Genomic DNA, 20,451 nt, shown 5'->3' with positions numbered 1-20,451 from the left:
AATAAATAAATAAAATATATTAAAGTTGAACGTTAATGGTGAGATGAATTTAATTTTTAAAGAACCCCTCAATAAAATATTAAATTAAGATTGGCTTCCAATATTTACCCTCGTTAAAGCCTCGATCGATACATAGTGGGTTCTGCTAAAGCGAAGTATTTGTATCTATATTGGTCAAATGAGAAGAATACACAAGTGATATTCGTCGATTATAATATTGGTTAATAACTTAAATAGGTTAGTATAATAGGATTAGAATCCTAGAGACATGAGATTTGGATGATCATGAGATTATTCGAATAAGAGTTGCTCACCGCATAAAGAGTTACATAGGATGTAATTAGCAAGTGTTGCTTACCTAAATAACCATAATCTTGATAGAAAAGCCAAAGCTAACTTAAGAGAAGGTGAAATATGGATCTTTACCCACTAGAAAGCTTTAGAGAAACGATTTTTTGAAATTAATTTTGAGGGTTGTTAATTTTGAATAAAATTTTAATAGCCCGATTTTCAGTGGCATCGAAAACAATGGTTTGAGACCACCAAATCCGACGAGTAAGCTTGTGAATTTTATTATTTAGTACTTACGAGCCAAATGTGATTTTAGGAGAAATTTTGAAATAGTAATTAGTGTGTTATAAGAAATTATTAAGTTAAGTGATTTAGAAAATGAGGTACCGAGACCTCAACTTTATAAACAGAATCGTAAATATTTTTATAAATATTTACAGAGTATCATTAAGGTAGTGTTAAAGTTTTGTTATAAAATTTTGATGGTTTAATAGTTAATTAAATAAAAAGGATTAAATTGAAAAAAGTGCAGAACTTGTTAATTAATGAAATAGTGATTAAATGGGTTACATGTTAAATAGGGAGGACTTAATGAGTAATTTGGCCTCAGTGAAGAAGCTGAAACGACATAAGCACAAAAAAATGACAAAATGATGTGATTAAAAGGGAAAAATTGGAAATAAGGAAATTTAAAATATCAAATAGAAAAACCTAAAGGTTTCTAGGCAATTCTTCTTCAATTTTAAGCCAAAAATAGCCATAAGAGAGCTCCTTAAGCTGGTCTTTCATATTTTTACTTCAAATAAAGAGCCCGTAGACAATCGTGAAAAAGGGAATTTAGCATAATAGTCCCTGAATCATTTTTTGGCAAAGGATGAATTGATGGTAAATGCAAAGGATGAATTGACGACAAATTACCCAAGAAAATCGAGGTTTAGCATTTGTTGCGAACATTCGTATTTACTTTCTGTTTAGCTCACACGAGCTTCTGTTAACTCATATGAGTTTCTGTTCAACCCTAATGGGTTTTCATTCAGCTCATTTGAGCTTCAGTTTAACCCTTATGGGTTTCCGTTCAACTCTTATGAGCTTCCGTTCAACCCTTACGGGTTTCTGTTTAGTACTTATATGCTTTTGTGCACCCTTCGGGTTTCTAAATACGAGGTACTCATATCCATAAGCCATTCTCTGATTCGGTAAGGGTTGCTTAGTGAAATTGTGAAATTAATATTGGAAGAATTATCGTTATTATTAGTATTGATCTGAACTAAGTGGATTCATTAATTGAAGTTGTGATTGACAGGGAAATTACATTGAATGAATTTATTTTTAGTTGATGTGTTAAATTAGGTTTGGTAAGATCTATATTTAAAGCCATCGAACTTACTAAGCTTCCTTAAGCTTACTTGTGTTGTCTAATGTCCTTGTAGATTAACACGAGGTCGAAAGATCGGCCCAACACATCAAGCCATACTATCCAACTTAATTCGGTAGCTTTTGTAATGTATATTTTTTTTACAGGGAATGTATAGGGTTGAAATTAAAAATGAAATATTTTGAAATGTGGTTGTGAATGATAAATGTTTGAATGTGATTAGTAGTGAATTTTGATAATTCAATGAAATAGATTGAATAGGTAAGTTTAAGTAATTGAGTATTTGTGATGTTATATCATACTTAAAACATGATTTTGGTTTGTGTGGATTGCTTGCTTGAGATGTATTGAGGTATTAAAATGTTGTGTATAGGTTGATATCAAAATGGGTGAGAAAGTGGCCTTAAAATGGCCTATATTCGTCTACACAAGCAGAGAATGGGCGTTGTCTCAGCCATGTGTGACACACGGCCTAGCTCATTAGCGTGTAGTCTGGTCGTGTGTCCCCTGTATCTTAAAATTGAGGAACAGAATGCCCAGGTTTTTGCACATGGCCTAGCAAACAGGCGTGTGGCTTGGTCGTGTGACCCTTTCAACTTACGCACGGCCTAATACACGAGTGTGTGGCTTGGCCGTGTGATCCAAGTCAGAGAGTTACACGGGCATGGACACAAGCTGGGACACCACCATGTGCCCCCTACACCTAATGAAGTTTTTAAAATTTTGCAAAAAATTCTTTGAGTTTTTGGTTTAGTTCCAATTTATTTCTAACTCGTATTTTGGGCCTCGATGGCTCATACAAGGGACAATGTGAAGGTTTTGTGAATGGTTCCTGATATGTATATTAAATGTTGTTAAATGTTCGTATTTAATCTGTAAAGTCTGGTACTGCTCTGTGACTCTATTCTGAAACAGATAAGGGTTAGGGGTGTTACATTTAGTGGTATCAGAGCTTTGGTTTAGCCGATTCTCAGAATGAAAATAGTGTGTAAAATGTCTAGAAATACATGTCATATAAATCTGTGATAGTGTGATGTGTATGATCTGATATAACTTTTGTTTTTCTTAAAGATTGTAAAGATGTCAGATAGATCTGAACATGCTGAACATGATGAGGCCAATAGTAGAGTACAGACATCTGAATATGGGACAAGTAGGAACGTCCCAATTCCTCTGGCTCAAGAACAAGAACTTAAAAATATGTTCTTTGGCTTTATGAATCAATGGTTTAATGAATTTATAAAAGAGAGAAATATGGTTGAACAACCTCCTCCCCCTACTGTACCACATCTAAAGTCGTCGGCTGCACCTCCACCTCTTCCAGTGACTGAATCCAGTAAATGTACTCCGATAGAAAAACTTAGAAAATGTGTGGCCGAATTATTTTGGGGTAGGTCAGATGATGACCCAATCAAAGCTAAATATTGGCTTCAGAATACAATAAGAGGTTTTGAAGAAATAGCTTGTTCTCCTGATAATCATCTGAGATGTGATGCTTCCTTACTGAAAGAGGAAGTATATAATTGGTGGTCGACTATAGTGGCTGTAGTGCCGAAAGAGAAAATCACTTGGGAATTCTTTCAGAATGAATTTAGAAAGAAATACGTTGGCAAGAGATATCTAGATAGGAAAAGAGGGAGTTTCTTAACTTGGGTCAGGGAAACAAATCGGTAGCTGAGTACAAAAGAGAATTTGTATACCTCAACAAATATGCCCAGGAAATTATTCTAACCAAATAAGAAATGTGTATTCGGTTTGAAGAAGGGTTGAATAATGAAATCAAAATGATGATTGGAGGTACTGAAACACGGGAATTTTTCGTTCTGTCAGATCGTGCTCAAAAGATGGAAGAGGTGTACAATAGAAAAAGGAAACGAGATAGAAGGAATAAAGAATCTTACAAAAGAAGCTCCTCCAAATCATTTTCAGCATTGCCGGCTAAAAAGTCTATAGATGATTTCAGTCGAGCCACTTGAATGACTAAAATATCAAATAAAAATAAGGTGACTCAACCTGATTACGAGATATCTATTAGACCCGCTGCAAGTGTGGGTAGTATGAAAAATGCTCCTAAGCCTAAATGCAAGGATTGTAGGAAATACCACACCGGTGAATGTAGAAGTAAATCGGGGGCTTGTTATAAATGCGGAGCAATTGATCATTTTATTCGAAATTGTCCTCAATTGAAAATAGAGGAGGAATAGCAAAAAGAGAAATAGCTGACCAGTTCTCAACGAAGTAGACATTCAGGCCAAAACAATGCTACGGGAAATACTTGTTCGGGTATGAAAGATTTTACTGCCCGATCAAAGGCTAGGGCACCTGCACGTACTTATGCCATCCGAGCAAAAGAAGAAGCTATGGCTTCAGACGTGAATGCTGGTACATTATATCTCTTTGATGTTACTATATATGCATTGATTGACCCTGGGTCCACGCATTCTTATGTTTGCACTGCATTAGTAACAGAAAAGAAATTGTCTGTCGAACTTACCAATTATGATATTCAAGTCACTAATCCATTAGGTCAAAGTGTGATAGTTAATTTAATATGTCGTGATTGCCCTACTGACTTAATGTTGCTACCCTTTCGAGAATTTGATGTTATTCTGGGAATGGATTGGTTATCAAAGCATGATGGCGTAGTAAATTGTAGACAAAACAGATTGATTTGAAATGTTAGAAAGATGAGGTAATTACAGTTGAGTCTGAGAATCTGAAAGAAATTGCTAGAATTATTTCCGCTTTTTCAGTATAAAGATTGATACGAAAAGGTAATGAGGCATTTCTAGCTTACACTCTTGATATTCGGGGTTCAAAATCGAAGCTAGAACAGTTACTGGTTGTTAGTGACTTTTCTGATGTATTTCCTAAGGAATTGCTAGGTTTACCATCTGATCGTGAAGTTGAGTTTGTGATTGATATGGTTCCGGGAACAACTCCAATATCAGTAGCACCATACAGTAAACACTAGTTGAATTAAAGGAATTAAAGGCTCAGCTCCAATATCGTATTGATGACTTATTTGACCAACTGAAAGGTGTTGTGGTGTTTTCGAAAATAGACTTTAGATCTGGATATTATCAGTTGAAGGTCAAAGAGTGTGATGTGCCAAAGACTGCTTTCAAAACTCGATACGGCCATTATGAATTTTTAGTAATGCCATTTGGCTTGACTAATGCCCCTACTGCTTTCATGGATTTAATGAATTGATTTTTCAACCTTATTTGGATAGATTTGTGGTTGTGTTTATCGATGATATACTGATCTATTCCAAGACAGAATCTGAGCATGCGCAACACTTGAGGATTGTGCTACAGACTTTAAGAAAGAAGCAGTTGTATGCAAAGTTTAACAAATATGAATTATGGCTTCACGAGGTTGGATTTCTAGGTCAGATTGTATTAGCCAATGGGATTCGAGTCGACCCAAGTAAAGTATCTACAGTAGTAAATTGGAAGATTCCGAAAAATATTTAAGAAGTACGAAGTTTTTTGGGTTTAACAGGTTATTACCGACGTTTTCTCAAAAACTTTTCGATGACTGCTTTGCCATTGACTTGATTGTTATAGAAAAATGTTGAATTTTTTTGGTCTGATGAGTGTCAGCAGAGATTTGATAAGTTGAAGAAAATGTTAATAGAAGCTCCGGTTTTAACTTAGCCGAAGTCGGGTGTACCATATGTTGTTTATAGTGATGCATCTCTAAATGGATTGCGCAGTGTACTAATCCCGTCAGGAAAAGTAGTAGCCTATGCTACTCGACAGTTAAAGCCACATGAGAAGAATTATCCTACACATGATCTTGAATTGGCTACAATCGTATTTGCTTTGAAAATTTGGAGACATTATTTATACGACGAGAAATGTTACGTGTTTACTGATCACAAAAGTTTGAAATACTTGATGACTCAGAAAGATTTGAATTTGAGACGAAGACGGTGGTTAGAATTATTGAAAGATTATGATTTAGTTATTGAATATCACCTAGGAAAGGTTAATGTGGTTACGGATGCACTTAGTCAAAAATCGTCATTGTTTGCACTCCGAGTGTTGAACGCTCATTTATCACTTAACGAAGATGGTTCTGTATTAGCAGAGTTAAAAACGAAACCCTTGTTCCTTGAGCAGATTTGAGAATTACAAGATGAGAATCCGGAATCGGTGCTAAAGCGAAAGATGGTTCAGGATAATCTGAGTTGAAATTATAGCATCGATGATGGTGGTATGTTACGTTATCGTAATAGAATTTTTGTTCTGAATAATTTGGATTTGAAAACTGGTATTCTTTCTGAAGCTCATAGTAGCATATACTCCATTCATTGGGGTAGTAAGAAAATGTATTGTGATTTGAAATGGATGTATTGGTGGCTGGGTATGAAATGAGAAATTTGTGAATTTGTAGGTAAGTTTTTGATTTGTCAGCAAGTACAAGCGAACATCAAGTACCAACGGGTTTATTACAACCTGTCATGATTCCTGAATGGAAGTGGGAGCATGTCACGATGGATTTTGTATCTAGTTTACCTGTGACTCCGAGAAAGAAAGAAAGATTTGATATGGGTGATTGTTGACAGACTAACTAAATCGGGACTAACTAAATCGGCACATTTTATCTCAGTCAGAATAAATTTTTCACTTGAGAAGCCAGCAGAATTGTATATAGCAGAGATTGTGAGGTTACATGGGGTTCCGGTATCCATTATTTTTTATTGAGATCCGAGATTCACGTCGAGATTTTGGAGAAAATTGTAAGAGGATTTGGGTACAAAACTAAATTTCAGCACAGCATTTCATCCTCAGACTGACGGGCAATCAAAACGAGTGATTCAAATTCTAGAAGATATGTCGAGATGTTGTACACTTGAGTTTGGAGGTAGCCGAGAAAAATATTTACCATTGGCTAAATTTGCATATATAACAGTTATCAATCTAGTATCAAAATGGCATCATTTGAAGCTTTTTAAGGAAGGAAATGTAAGATGTCATTGTATTGGTTCGAATTGAGTAAATCTAAATTAGTAGAAGTCGACTTGATCCGAGAAACTGAAGATAAAGTTTGAATTATCCGGGATAGTTTGAAAGCAGCTTCTGACCGTCAGAAATCATATGCAGATTTGAAAGAAGAGATATAGAATTTGCGGTTGGTGATCAAGTGTTCTTAAAAGTCTTTTCATGGAAGAAGGTGTTATGGTTCGGTAGGAAAGGAAAGTTAAGCCCAAGATTTATTGGACTGTATGAAATTATCGAAAGAATCGGCCCAGTAGCTTATAGATTAACTTCGCCTCCTTAACTTGAGAAGATTCATAATGTGTTTCACGTATCAATGTTGAGACTTACAGATCTGATCCTTTACACGTGATTCATCATAGTGAAATTGAACTATAACCAGACATGACGTATTTGGAAGAACCGGTAAGAATTTTAGCTCGAGAGGTTAAAGAATTACGAAATAAATTAGTATCATTAGTTAAAGTATTGTGGCACCGTCATGGTTCGAAGGAGGCTACTTGGGAAATAGAAGAATTGATGAGATCACAATATTCGAATCTATTCTCAGGTAACAAATTTCGAAGACAAAATTTCCTAAAAGGGGAGAGTTGTAACAACCTGATTTTTAGTGGCGTCAAAAATAGTGGTTCAAGACCACCAAATCCAATGAGTAAACTCGTGAATTTTATTATTTAGTACTTACAAGCCAAATGTGATTTTAGGAGAAATTTTTAAATAGTAATTAGTGTGTTATGAGAAATTATTAAGTTAAGTGATTTAGAAAATGAGGATTCGAGACCTCGATTTTATAAATAGAGCCATAAATATTTTTATAAATATTTACGGAGTGTCATTAAGGTAGTATTAAAGTTTAGTTAGAAAATTTTAACGTTTTGATAGTTAATTAAATAAAATGAATAAATTGGAAAAGGTACAAAACTTATTAATTAAAGAAATAGTGATTAAATGGATTACATGTTAAATAGGGAGGACTTAATGAGTAATTAGGCATAAGTGAAGAAGCTGAAACGGCATAAGCACAAAAAAATTACAAAATGATTGTGAAATTAATATTGGGAGAATTATTATTATTATTTTTGGTCTTGATCTGAACTAAGTGGATTCATTGATTGAAGTTGTGATTGACAGGGAAAGTACATTGAATGAATTTATTTTTAGTTGATGTGTTAAAGTAGGTTTGGTAAGATTTACATTTAAAGCCATCGAACTTACTAAACTTCCTTAAGCTTACTTGTGTTGTTTAATGTCCTTGTAGATTAAAGCGAGGTCGGAAGGTTGGACCAACACATCAAGTCACGCTATCCAACTTAATTCGGTACTTTATGCAACGTATATTTTGGTTTATATGGCATGTATAGGGTTGAATTAACAATATAATATTTTGAAATGTGGTTGTGAATAATAAATGTTTGAATGTGATTAGTAGTGGATTTTTATAATTCAATGAAATAGGTTGACTAGGTAAGTTTAAGTAATTGAGTATTTATGATGTTATATCATACTTAAAACATGATTTTTGTTTGTGTGGATTGCTTATTTGGGATGTATTGAGGTATTAAAATGTTTTGTATAGGTTGATATCAAAATGGGTGAGAAAGTGGCCTTAAAATGGCCTATTTTCGTCCACACGGGCAGAGACACAAGCGTGTGTCTCATTCGTGTGTGACATACGGCCTAACTCATGGGTGTGGTCCGGCCGTGTGTCCCCTGCATCCTAAAATTGAGACACAGAATGCACAGGTTTTTGCACACAGCCTAGCACACGGGCATGTGGCTTGGCCCTGTGTGCTTGGCCCTGTGACCGTTGCACCTTACACATGTCCTAGTACACAGGTGTGTGGTTTGCTCGTGTGATCCAAGTTAGAGAGTTACATAGGCATGGACACGAGTTGGGACACGGCCATGTGCCTCACATCAAATGCCCACACAGCCTAAGACACGGGCGTGTCTCCTGCTCACACGGCCTAGCCACACGGGCGCGTGTCCCTTGCACCTAAGGAATTTTTTGATATTTTGCGAAAAATTCTCTGAGTTTCCAATTTAGTCTCGATTTATTTTTAACTCGTATTTTGGGCCTCGAGGGCTTATACAAGGGACAATATGAGTGTTTTGTGAATGGTTCCTGATATGTATATTAAATGTTGTAAAATGTTCGTATTTAATTTGTAAAGTCCGGTAATGCTTCATAACCCTATTCTAGTGACGGATAAGGGTTAAGGGTGTTACAAAAATAGTGGGAGCATCTTTTAATAAAGTCATTTAAAATATTCACAATAAACTTGGTAAATTTACTCATAATCTTGTTTTATTCTTGTAGATTTATTATGAAAAACAATACAAAATCTTTATCATTGCGATATGTCATTGAGAAGGACATGTTGAATGGCTTGAACTTCCTTGACTAGTTGTGTAACTTGAGGATTGTCCTCAAACAAGAACGAAAATTATATGTCACTGAAGAACCTGTTCCTAATGAACCAGTAACTAATGCCTTTAGAGCTAACAATGATGTTTATAAAAAGCATCTTGATGACATGTTAGACATAGGATGTCTAATGCTTGCCACCATAACTCTTGAGCTTCAAAAGCAACACGAGGATATGGTTACCTATGATATGATCCAACACCTCAAGGAATTATATGAGGGGCAAGCATGTCAAGAGAGGAACGAGACCTCTAAATCTCTTTTTTGATGCAAAATGGTAAAGGGAACTCCGATGGGAACTCACTTTCCCAAGATGATAGGTTATATTGAAAGCCTTGAAAAACTAGAATTCCCTCTAGGTGTGGATTTGGCCACCGATGTCATCCTACAATCATTGTTTGATAGTTTTAGTCAATTTTTCCTTAATTTCAACATGAATGAGATTAATAAGACTTTGTCACAGTTACTTAGCATGTTGTAAATTGCTGAAAGTAACATAAAAAAGGTTAGACCTAAGCTCATTCTAATGGTTTGCAAGGACAAGGGCAAAGGAAAGATTAATGCTAAGGCAAGGCCAAACCTAACAAAGGAAAGACTGCATTGAAACCTAAAGGAGGAATTGCTAAGGAAGGAAAATGTTTCCATTGTGGTAAGACCAGACACTAAAAGAGGAACTGCCCTGCTTATCTTGAAAAGGTCAATAAGGCAAAAAGAAAGCGAAGCGTCCACTTCAAGTATTTAGATTATTTATATTAATTTATCAACATCTACTTCTTAGGTATTACATATTGGTTGTGATTCTCATATTTGTACCTCTATACAGGAACTACAAAGGAGTAGGAATTTGGCTAAAGAATATGTGGACTTGCGAGTTGGAATTGGAACAAGAGTTGTTGCTTTAGCTGTAGGAACACACATTTTATCGTTTCCTAGTGGACTTGATTTAATTTTGGAGGATTTTTATTTTGTGCCAAGTTTGACTAGAAACATTATTTCAATTTCTTGTTTAGAAAAAAATGGGTTTGAGCTAATTATTAAGAATAATTATTGTTCATTTTATCTTGATAATGTTTTCTATGGTTCGACACAATTAGTAAATGGCCTCTACATTTTAGATCAAGATAGAGTCCTTTATAATAGAAATACTAAAATATCAAAAATAAATTACTTTGATCAAACTTATCTTTTGCATAGGGGATTGGGCCATATAAGTGATAAGCGCATATCAAAGCTCCATAAAGATGAGATTTTGGATTCTTTTATTTTCGAACAACTGGATATATATGAGTATTGCTTCTTATTCTTTTATTTTCATAATAAAATCTCATTTATTAGGCTTAATACATAGTGATGTATGTGAACCAATGAACACGCAAGCGAGAGGAGGTTCTCAATACTTAATTACTTTCACTAATGACTTCAATAGATTTTGGTATATTTATCTTATGTGCCATAAATTTGAAACCCTTGAAAAGTTTAAGGAATTAAAAATGAAGTACAAAACCAACTAGGTGAAAGTATAAAGGAACTTCGATCAAATTGAGGAGGAGAATACTTAAGCTTAGAGTTTGATTTGCTTTTGAAGAAATGTGGGATTGCCTTACAACCTACACGTCCTGGTACTCCACAATGGAATGGAGTTGCTAAAAGGAAAATTCAAACATTGTTGGACATGGTTCAATCAATAATAAGTCATGTTGATCATCCTACTTTCTTTTGGGGACATGCAATTGAAACAGCTGCTTTCACACTAAATCGTGTTGTATCTAAATCGATTCAAATGACACCATATGAAATGTGGATTGGAAAGTATCCTAGTATGCCTTTCATGAAGATTTGAGGTTGTGAATCTTATGTTAAACGTCAGACGTCTACTAAGGTTGAACCTAAATCTCAAAAGTGCATCTTTTTAGGATATCCTAAGAAAACTAAAGGATATTATTTCATCAATCCTACTGAGAACAAAGTGTTTGCTGCCTAGACAGAAGTCTTCCTTGAAAGAGAGTTTGTGTTTTGAAAAGGAAGTGGTAGAACAACTGAACCCATAGAAATTCGAGAAAAAAACGTATCATTGAACCAGAGATTGAAAAACAACAGGTTCCACCAGTTGTTACAGAATAATAAACTATTTTGGAAACACAACTACCGCGAATATCTTTAAGAGAATGACATGTACCTGGGAGATATGAATTTCTCATTACAACATAGGTGATATTCTACTTATGGATCAAGATGAGACTGGGACTTCTCAAGAAGCGGTGGCGAGCCCAAATTTTGAGAAATGGCTTGAGTCCATGAGGTTTGAGATGGATTCCATGTCAGAAAACCAAGTATTCATCTTCGTTGACCCACGAAAAAGGGTTAAACCCAAAGGGTGCAAGTGGGTTTCCGAAAAGAATCTCAACATGGATGGTAATGTACAAACATAAAAGGGTGATTAGTCACTAAAGGTTTTTGATAAGTTCATGGAGTAGACTATGACGAAACCTTTTATCCTGTTGCTATGTTTTAATCCATCCAAATCTTATTTGCAATAGTTGCATTTCATGATTATGAAATTTGGCAGATGGACGCCAAAACAACTTTCCTTCATGAGAAATTGGAAGAGGATGTGTACATGACACAACTTGAAGGTTTTGTCGATTCAAAATATGCTAGTAAAATATGCAAGCTACAAAGATCCATTTATGGATTGAAGCAAGCTTCTCAAAGTTGGAATCTTTGTTTTAATGATGTAATCAAAGAGCTTGGTTTTATGAAAAATAAAGATGAGCCTTGTGTTTACAAGAAAATTAGTGGGAGCACTATTGTATTCTTGGTATTGTATGTAGGTGGCATACTTATCATAGGAAATGACATACCTACCCTATAGTCTATTAAGACTTGGTTTGGAAGTTGTTTTTCTATGGAGGACTTGGGCAAGGCTACATATATATTAGGAGTCAAAATCTATAGAGATATATCAAGATGACTCCTAGGTCTAAGCCAAAGTACATACATAGATAATGTACTAAAAAGGTTTAGCATGGAAGAATCTAAGAGAGGATTCCTACCTATGAGACATGGTATTTCACTCCCGAGGGAAATGTGTCCTTCAACTTCATAAGAGAGAGAACGTATGAGTAAGATTCCATATGCTTCAACTAATAGATCTATCATGTATGACATAATATGTACCCACCCAGTTGTATCATATGCTTTAAGCATGACGAGTCGGTACCAAGTTGATCCTGGTGAAAGTGATTGGCTCGCAGTTAAAAATATCCTTAAGTACTTGAGAAGGACTAAGGATGCATTCATTATATATGGAGGTGAGAAAGAGCTTAGTGTAGAAGGTTACACTGATGCTAGCTTCCAAACCGACAAGGATGATTCCCGATCACAATCGGGTTTTGAGTTTTGTCTTAATGGCGGCGATGTGAGTTGGAAAAGTTCAAAGTAAGATATAGTCATTGATTCTACAACTGAGGCTGAGTACATTGCAGCTAGTGAGGTTGCAAAAGAGCCTGTTTGGATCAAGAAGTTCATATTTAAACTAAGGGTTGTGCCTGGCATATCTGATGCTATAGAAATTTGTTGTGACAACAACGAAGCTATTGCATAGGAAAAGGAACCTAGATCTCACCAGCGATCTAAACATATACTTAGAAACTTTCATCTCATTTCAGAAATCATTGATCAAAGAGATTTAGAAATATACAGAGTACTAATAGATGAAAACATCGTTGATCCACTGGCGAAGCCTTTGACACAGCAGAAGCATGATCATGACACTAAGTTACTTGGTTTTAGATATATGATTGGTTTTAATGCTAGTGGGAGATTGTTAGAGTATACCCAAAGACCAATAATGAGATTATTGTAATCACATACTCATTTTACCTTGTTTGTTAATATAAGACATTGTCATTATTATTTCAATTTCCTTTTCTTCATGTACAAATAATTTGGTTTAATAAAATCCTGAACATAATATGATTATACTTAAAAGGGCCTTAGTTAAGTATTATTATGGGCTTGAACAATGATAGTGTATTGAAACTAATGTGTAGTTGATTCATGACAAAGTGATGTTATTGACATAGTGATGTCAAATCGATATATAAGTATGTGTTAAAGAACAACATACTGGACTGACCCGCTATGAGTATGGTTCTTGGATTATTATGTGTTAGAGTTCATCATTGTCCTAACATAATGAGTTGTGTATTTTGACATAGTCAAACGTCTACCATAACAAGTTATACTATAAAAGATTGATGTTGGGTATGTCGCAATCTATATAGAGGGATATGATTGATCAAGATAAGATTTATCCCTCCTGCATAATGGGAGCAATATCTTAGGTCTCTTGATGGAGTAATATCTTACGTAGAGGTCAAGACGTTATTGTTGCGGCTTGGTGATCTATTGTAATTCGGTGTAGCAGATTAAACTAATTTTCGCACTTTAGGAGCTTGAAAACAAGCATTATCATTAGATTTTAATTATGTTTTAGTAAGTTTAACTAAAGTCAATAAAATGTGCAAATTGAGTCTTTTATTGACCTTATGGGCCGAATGAGGCCTAAGGGTTAGCTAATGAGATTTGTAAGTGTGCAGGAGACCATTAAAAGGCATGCTAAACCGATACTGACCACTATGTCGTAACACAGAGGGTTCGATGTCGCAAGATAGGGAGTAGAATGGAGAAATTTCGAGACTGCTTTCAAAGTCGCGACACAGCCTAAGGGTGTCACGACATACCCCTGAAAACATCCCAAAAAAAGTATCCTAATCTCTATGTCGTGATACAGGTCCTGATGTGTCACGACATTGACTTTGGATGGTAATTAATACTAGCTAGGGGGCTTTTTGATCCTCACAATCAAACTTAAATCTTCAAAACATTAGCTAACCTAGGGTTAAGAATAACGACCACCTTAAATTTTTAAATAGGCTCATTTGCCACATATTAGGGATATCAATTACTTAGCTTAGAATCTCTTTTTTAATTCCAATTTAGCTTTTCTCTTTTCTCAGGTTTTAAATTTATTTTCAGTTTGTTCTTTGTTTTATTTTGGGGGATCTAATTTGAGGATACAATCAACTCTTGTGGATTCGCTTTATTGATAATACAAATTAGGCTTTTTCTTAAACTTTATACTTTTGATTCACTTATTGTGTTTACACTTTATATCGACTCGATACTGTTTATAAATACCATGAGGAACTAATCCCCCTATGGGGGATTAGTGAGTGGAGCTATGATCTATTAACTGTTTTGCAGTGTTACTCAATGGATCAACTGTTTGGGAAAGGAAGAACCTAAAACCTAACCTTGACAACCCTAGAGTGTCATCAATGTGAGAATTAACCCAGAATTGCTATGGCCTATACGTGAACACCTTCACCCCAAGTCGGTCTAGACTATGAGGTGAGAAGATAAATAGTCCTTGCTGACTCGTTATTCTAGTGGACGTATCAGAATATCCTGCTAAGATATCGATTAGTTGATATACGAGGAACCCAAAGCGATAGTTAATAAGGATTATTGAAACGAACTAATCACCCATAGTTAAACATCCTATTTAATTAGTCATTAGTCAACCTTGATCAATGATGATATGATCCAATCACCCAATCTATCCATGGCAAAAAAGCCACTTAAGCAATACCATTCATTATTTGTATAAAATAATCCAAAAAATTATAAAAAATACAAAAATTGAAATTAAAATTAGAAAATATATAAAATTAAATAATGAAAATGTTTGTTAATTTATTATTAATTCAAAAAATTTATGAAAATCTTTACTCAATTCCATCCTTCTCTGACCCTTACTCCACCTTCCTCCCTGAAACCCCAACTTTACCTTATTCACCTCCAAACTCATATTCATCCCCCTTTCTCCTCCCATTACACCCTCAAAGCCCGTCTCCAAAGCCCCTTAAATTTTCCCTTTAGCTTCCATTTCTCCTCCCCGGCAAACCCCTGCAAATCCCTCGAAATTCCTACTCTATCCCCACTCAACAGTTCAACTCGATCCGTCAAAACCCTTTTCTCCTTGGCCCTCTTCGCCACCATCGTCTTCACTCTAGATTTCGAATGCGTGAACCCCGGTAACCAGTAGCACAGGTTCATTTCCTCTCAGTTGCATGATTTTGTAGGCCTTCCCTCTCTTATTTTCTTCTACAGCTTGGTCTACTGGAAGCAAACCTTAAAAATCCCAGATCTACCCTTTTATACTAAGAGTGAGTTTGGATGGGAAGTGCTTTTACCTGCGGTTAGTGTAAAAATAGCGGTAGTGGTGAGATTAGATACTGTTGTGATACTGTAGCGTGAGACAAAAAGTAAGCTAAACGCACCGCACCGCACCCAATCGCCCATCCAAACCCAGCATAAGTCAATGGCCTTCAATTAACCCAAATCTGAAATTTCAAACAAATAAATTATGTTTAAAAAATAAACTATTTTTAATTGAGAATTTCCTAACTTATCACATATATTAAAATATATATATTTAAATTCGCATGTAATTGTTATAAATATCACTTCTGCTGGAAGCCTAAATTTATACGATATACTGTGTGATTGTTATTATTATCACTGGAACTAATAATGGAACTTGAAAAGGAGAGAGATTCAGTCGAAAAAAAATTTAACGTAAAACATAAGTTTGAATAAAAAATAAAATTATTTTTCTAAACCAGTCCAATCTTGGGTGAAATTTTTTGTTCAGATTTGGTCTGAATTTGTTTAAAAAATTTCATTATTTTGCTGCTATTTTAATATTGTTTTGTTGTTATTTTATTATTATATTATTATTGTTTTGTTTTTATTGTTTAGATATTATATAACTTTTATTTTATTATTAATTTTACTACTATTTTATAGGTATTTGTAATGTATTTTTAATTTGTTGGAAAACATTTATTTTAATATTTTAAGTATATTTGATGTATTATATTTTTTAAATTTATTTTATATAAAAAATATTATAAAAAGTTAATCTGAACAAGCAAGACCAATAAAGTTTAAATTTTTTTTATCTAAGCTAAGTTTAGATAAAATTTTAAGCTCATTTTTCAAACCAATTTAGAATTTAAAAACAGACTTAAAATTTTGCATTGATCTAACCCGAATCTGACCCATAACTTATCACGTATACTCCTAAAAATTGGAAATATATAAATTATTATACTTATACACATATAACTGATATTTTTGCGGTGCATTATATTCTATTAATTTTGAAAACAAAATGATTATATATAAAGAATTGTTGCCACGTTTTGACAAAATGATATGCTACATGTCAAAATATTAAATCATTATGTTAGCTTGAAGGTTATAACCTTGTAATATATATTATTTAAGTCTCTGAGTAAGTTGATGTTATAAGTTAATTGGGCACTAATTCGGTTAGAAAATTACGAAAATATTTTTTAATTAAAATAAAGTATATTATTTGAAGGTATTTTAGTATTTTATTTTAACAAAAACTAATAAAATATATATATAGTGAGATTTGAAATCACACTAATTAAAATAGTAAAACCTTAAATTTACCACTCAACAAAAACTTAATTTTGATATTTTTCATACGTTTTTATTTTATTATGCACGATTTATTACATTTATCAGTTGTATATCTATATTATTATTTAAACTCATAAGCGAGTTTGTGTCACGAGTCAACTAAGCATCCACTCGGTTAGAGAGAATTACGAAAATGTCCTTTCATAAAAATCAAATTACATTATTTGAGAATACTTTAGTCTTTTCATTTTAACCAAAACCAATAAAATTAAAATATTCATATGATTAGATTGGTAAAACCTTAAATTTACCATATAACTAAAGCTTAATTTTAATGTGTTTTATACATTTGTATTTTAATATGCACAATTTATTATCTCCATTAGTTGTATATATATACTATTAATTAAGTCTCTAACTAAGCCAGTGTCATGAGTTAACCGACTACCAACTCGGTTAGGGAAATTACTTTGAATTGCTTTCGTATTTAAAAAAATTATATTATTGGAGGACAGATTAGTCTTTTAAAAAAAACTAAAAATATTTATGCACATAATGAGACTTAAACCCATACCAATTGCATTAGTAAAATTTCAAATTTACCACTAACCAAAACTTTGTTTAGAATTCTTATACATTTTAATTTTATTATGAACATTTTATTAGCTCCTTTAATTGTATATGTATATTATTATTTAAGCCCCCGATCGAGTTGATGTCATGAGTCAACTGAACACTAACTTGGTTAGGAAAATTATAAAAATAATTTTTATCGTTAAAATAAATTATATTATTCGAAGGTACTTTAGCCTTTTATTTAAAAAAAATGCTTATAATTGGATTTGAACTCACACTAATGCCTAAAACCTTAAATTTACCATTTAACTAAAACTGTAACACCCCAAACCTGGTCTAGACGTTATGGTCGAATCTGGTAATGTTACGAAGAAGGGTTTTGAGAATAGTGTTATTTCAACAAAGCATTGTAAAGTTGTTCGATAAATCATCCAAGTTTTATGACTATTACTAAAAGCGTTATTTAATTAATCCATTTGCCAAAACGTTGTTTACAGCAGAAGTTTTAGAAACCGTTTATATTTTAAAAATTCAGTTCGTATTTTTAGAAAAACCATTGTTTTTGTAAAACCATGATTTTAGTCAAACGTCGCAATAAAGGTTAAAACACGTCCAAAACTAGAATAAAAATCAAACAGACCAGAGAGTCCAAAAATTACAAAACTCTCAGAAAAATAATACTTAAAATAAATATATAAATAACAAATATTAAAAATAGTTCACGAGCTCATGGTCACCGAGAGACTCTGTCGCACTAATCCACCTAAGTCTGTGGACTACCTGAATAGAACAGACAAACAGATGTGAGTTTTCGTAAACTCAGTGTCTAACCCAACAGAAATAGACATGCAATACATACAGAAATCTCAAATACAGTAAGATACAAAATCAGACTTCAGTCCATTTCAGATACGAATAACAGAATCAGATAAGAAGAACAGATATATAGAATCCTACCCCCAACCTCTACACACCAAATTCGACCATCCCATCACATCATGTGGGGTTAAAAACACCCACCCATCACTACACACTATGTAGTGTCGATAGACACATCACAGATAATATGCAGTCGAACTGCCAGAATATAGGCGAAAGGTCACCGTACAGACCACTTCCTCCACATATACGATTCCCACCTCAAACATATATACAAAAGATAGATACAGAAATATCATGCTTAACATGCTCATATACAGATAACATATATATTTAACAGAATAATCAAACATGCATAACGGTGCCCTACTCAGAGCAGACTATTAGAATATCAGATCACATAATTTAGGGTTTTGTTAGCCCTTACCGACCCTACAGTAGGCCCATAGTCGATTGGAACGACCCATACGACCCTAGGGAAAATTTTAGAATTATCGGCTCACATACCCGTGTGGGCCCACATGCCCGTGTGGCCTACACCTCCAAATTGGCCCTGCCCGTGTGACCCACACGGCCTAGCCCAAACCCACACGCCCGTGTGCACTCATACGCCCGTGTGGCCCACACACCCAATATGGTCTAGCCCGTGTGGCCCACACGGCCACACACACTATTGCACGATTGTGTCTTGTGCAATGGCCGCACCTTTGTCAGACACACGGCCGTGTCTCGCACACGGCCAACCACATAGCCAGGCATACGCCCATGCGGCGTCGACAAATCACTTTTTTGAATTTCACCGAAACTCGTTTTTGAGGAACACACCTAGTTTGTTTTTTGTGCTACAGTACTCCCGAGACCTCCGAAACCTAAAAAACAACATTCCAACACCCAATTTCAGTAGCCACTTACGAAACTCAAACGAAATTATTCCACAAACGAAGCCTTACAATAACAAACAACACATTCGTATACTTACCGTCAACAAAGTGGAAACCCCTAATGCTCAAGTCACTGCAGGAGCACCCATTGATTCCACAAAACCCCCCATGAAAACACTTGCCAAGAAACATTTAGATTATACTGTCACAAGACTTACCGAAACGAATGCAGTCGAAAGTTGCACAAAAAGAGACGAATTGGAAAAGTAACACCAAAGAAAACAAGAGTAGCACCCTTTAGATTTGAACCCGAAGAGATGAGGAAGAAAACAAAATTGAACAGAGGAGAAGAGGGAGCAGAAACGTCAAAAAAAAAGAGAAGAGAGATTTTTGGGAAAAAATAAAAAAAATTGTTTTATTTACTAAAATTCTACTAATATCCTAACCCCCCACTAACCCACTATCCCCATAATTTTAGCTCTACCGAAACTTTATCAAACATCCGAGCAAAAATTAACACCGTCGCTCACACAGGGATTCAAACCCAAAAATTCCAACAATATAACTCATTACCACTCAAACCAGCAAGCTCATTCTGATATAAGTTTACTAAAAATAAAATAAAACCCAACCCACCAAGGATAAGGCTAGGATTAGAAAAATAAAAAAAATTTCAAACGTGAGACTTGAACCCAAAACCTCTCAGACACACCCAAAGCACTTAACTACTAAAGTAGATACACATTTATATTAGACTTTACAAAAACATAAATAAATTAAGTGGGGAGTTACAAAAACATTATTTTAAATGTATTTTAATTTTATTATGTACACTTTATTACAATTTTTTATTTCAAAATCGTACACATTTCATGTGTTATTAGTAATTTTAGTTTCAAACCATACATTTCATTTTTTATTTTATTTACTTTTAAGCACATATTTGTTTTTAAATAATATATTTCCACAACATACACATGTGATAGGATTTCTAATATTAATTATATATGTTAAATAATTATAAAAACATCCTTGACTCAATCCTTCATTGAGTTGGTGTCATGAGTCAACAGAGCACCAACTAGGTTAAAAAATTCTGAAAATATCCTTCCATAATTAAAGTAATTTATATTGTTTGAAGATATTTTAGTATTTTTATTTTAACAAAACCAATAACAATATGCATATGGTGGGATTGGACCCACACTAATTGGATTAGTAATACCTTGAATTTACTACTCAACTAAAGCTTTATCCGATATTATTTATACGATTTATTAATTAGTTTTCAACTATAAGTTTCACTATTTATTGTTTATTATTTACAAGCACATCTCTTTGTTATAAATACTTGGTTTCCACGTGCATATATGTATATATATGATATGATATATATTTATTATTTTTACTTTAGGGTAAACTACGATTAGCTAAACTATTAGTAAGTTTACATTTTGTTCATTCAATTTTAAAAAGTTGCAAAATGGTCAT

At 34.0% G+C, this 20,451-nt stretch overlaps 1 protein-coding gene across 1 annotated transcript in view; it reads right to left on the bottom strand.

Moving 5' to 3' along the window:
• Positions 1-17,795: 17,795 nt before the first annotated feature.
• The window catches only part of LOC105783622 (cytochrome P450 CYP749A22), a 30,705-nt gene continuing 28,049 nt past the window's right edge, over positions 17,796-20,451 (bottom strand). The window contains exon 6 of the mRNA XM_052626195.1: positions 17,796-17,980. Coding sequence (XP_052482155.1) covers positions 17,909-17,980 — 72 coding nt within the window. The 3' untranslated portion in view covers positions 17,796-17,908. The remainder of the gene's footprint in view (positions 17,981-20,451) is intronic.

Source organism: Gossypium raimondii, chromosome 13 (assembly GCF_025698545.1).
Source record: "Gossypium raimondii isolate GPD5lz chromosome 13, ASM2569854v1, whole genome shotgun sequence".
Classification (NCBI taxonomy): Eukaryota; Viridiplantae; Streptophyta; class Magnoliopsida; order Malvales; family Malvaceae; genus Gossypium; species Gossypium raimondii.
This window is presented reverse-complemented; position numbering and strand designations above follow the sequence as displayed.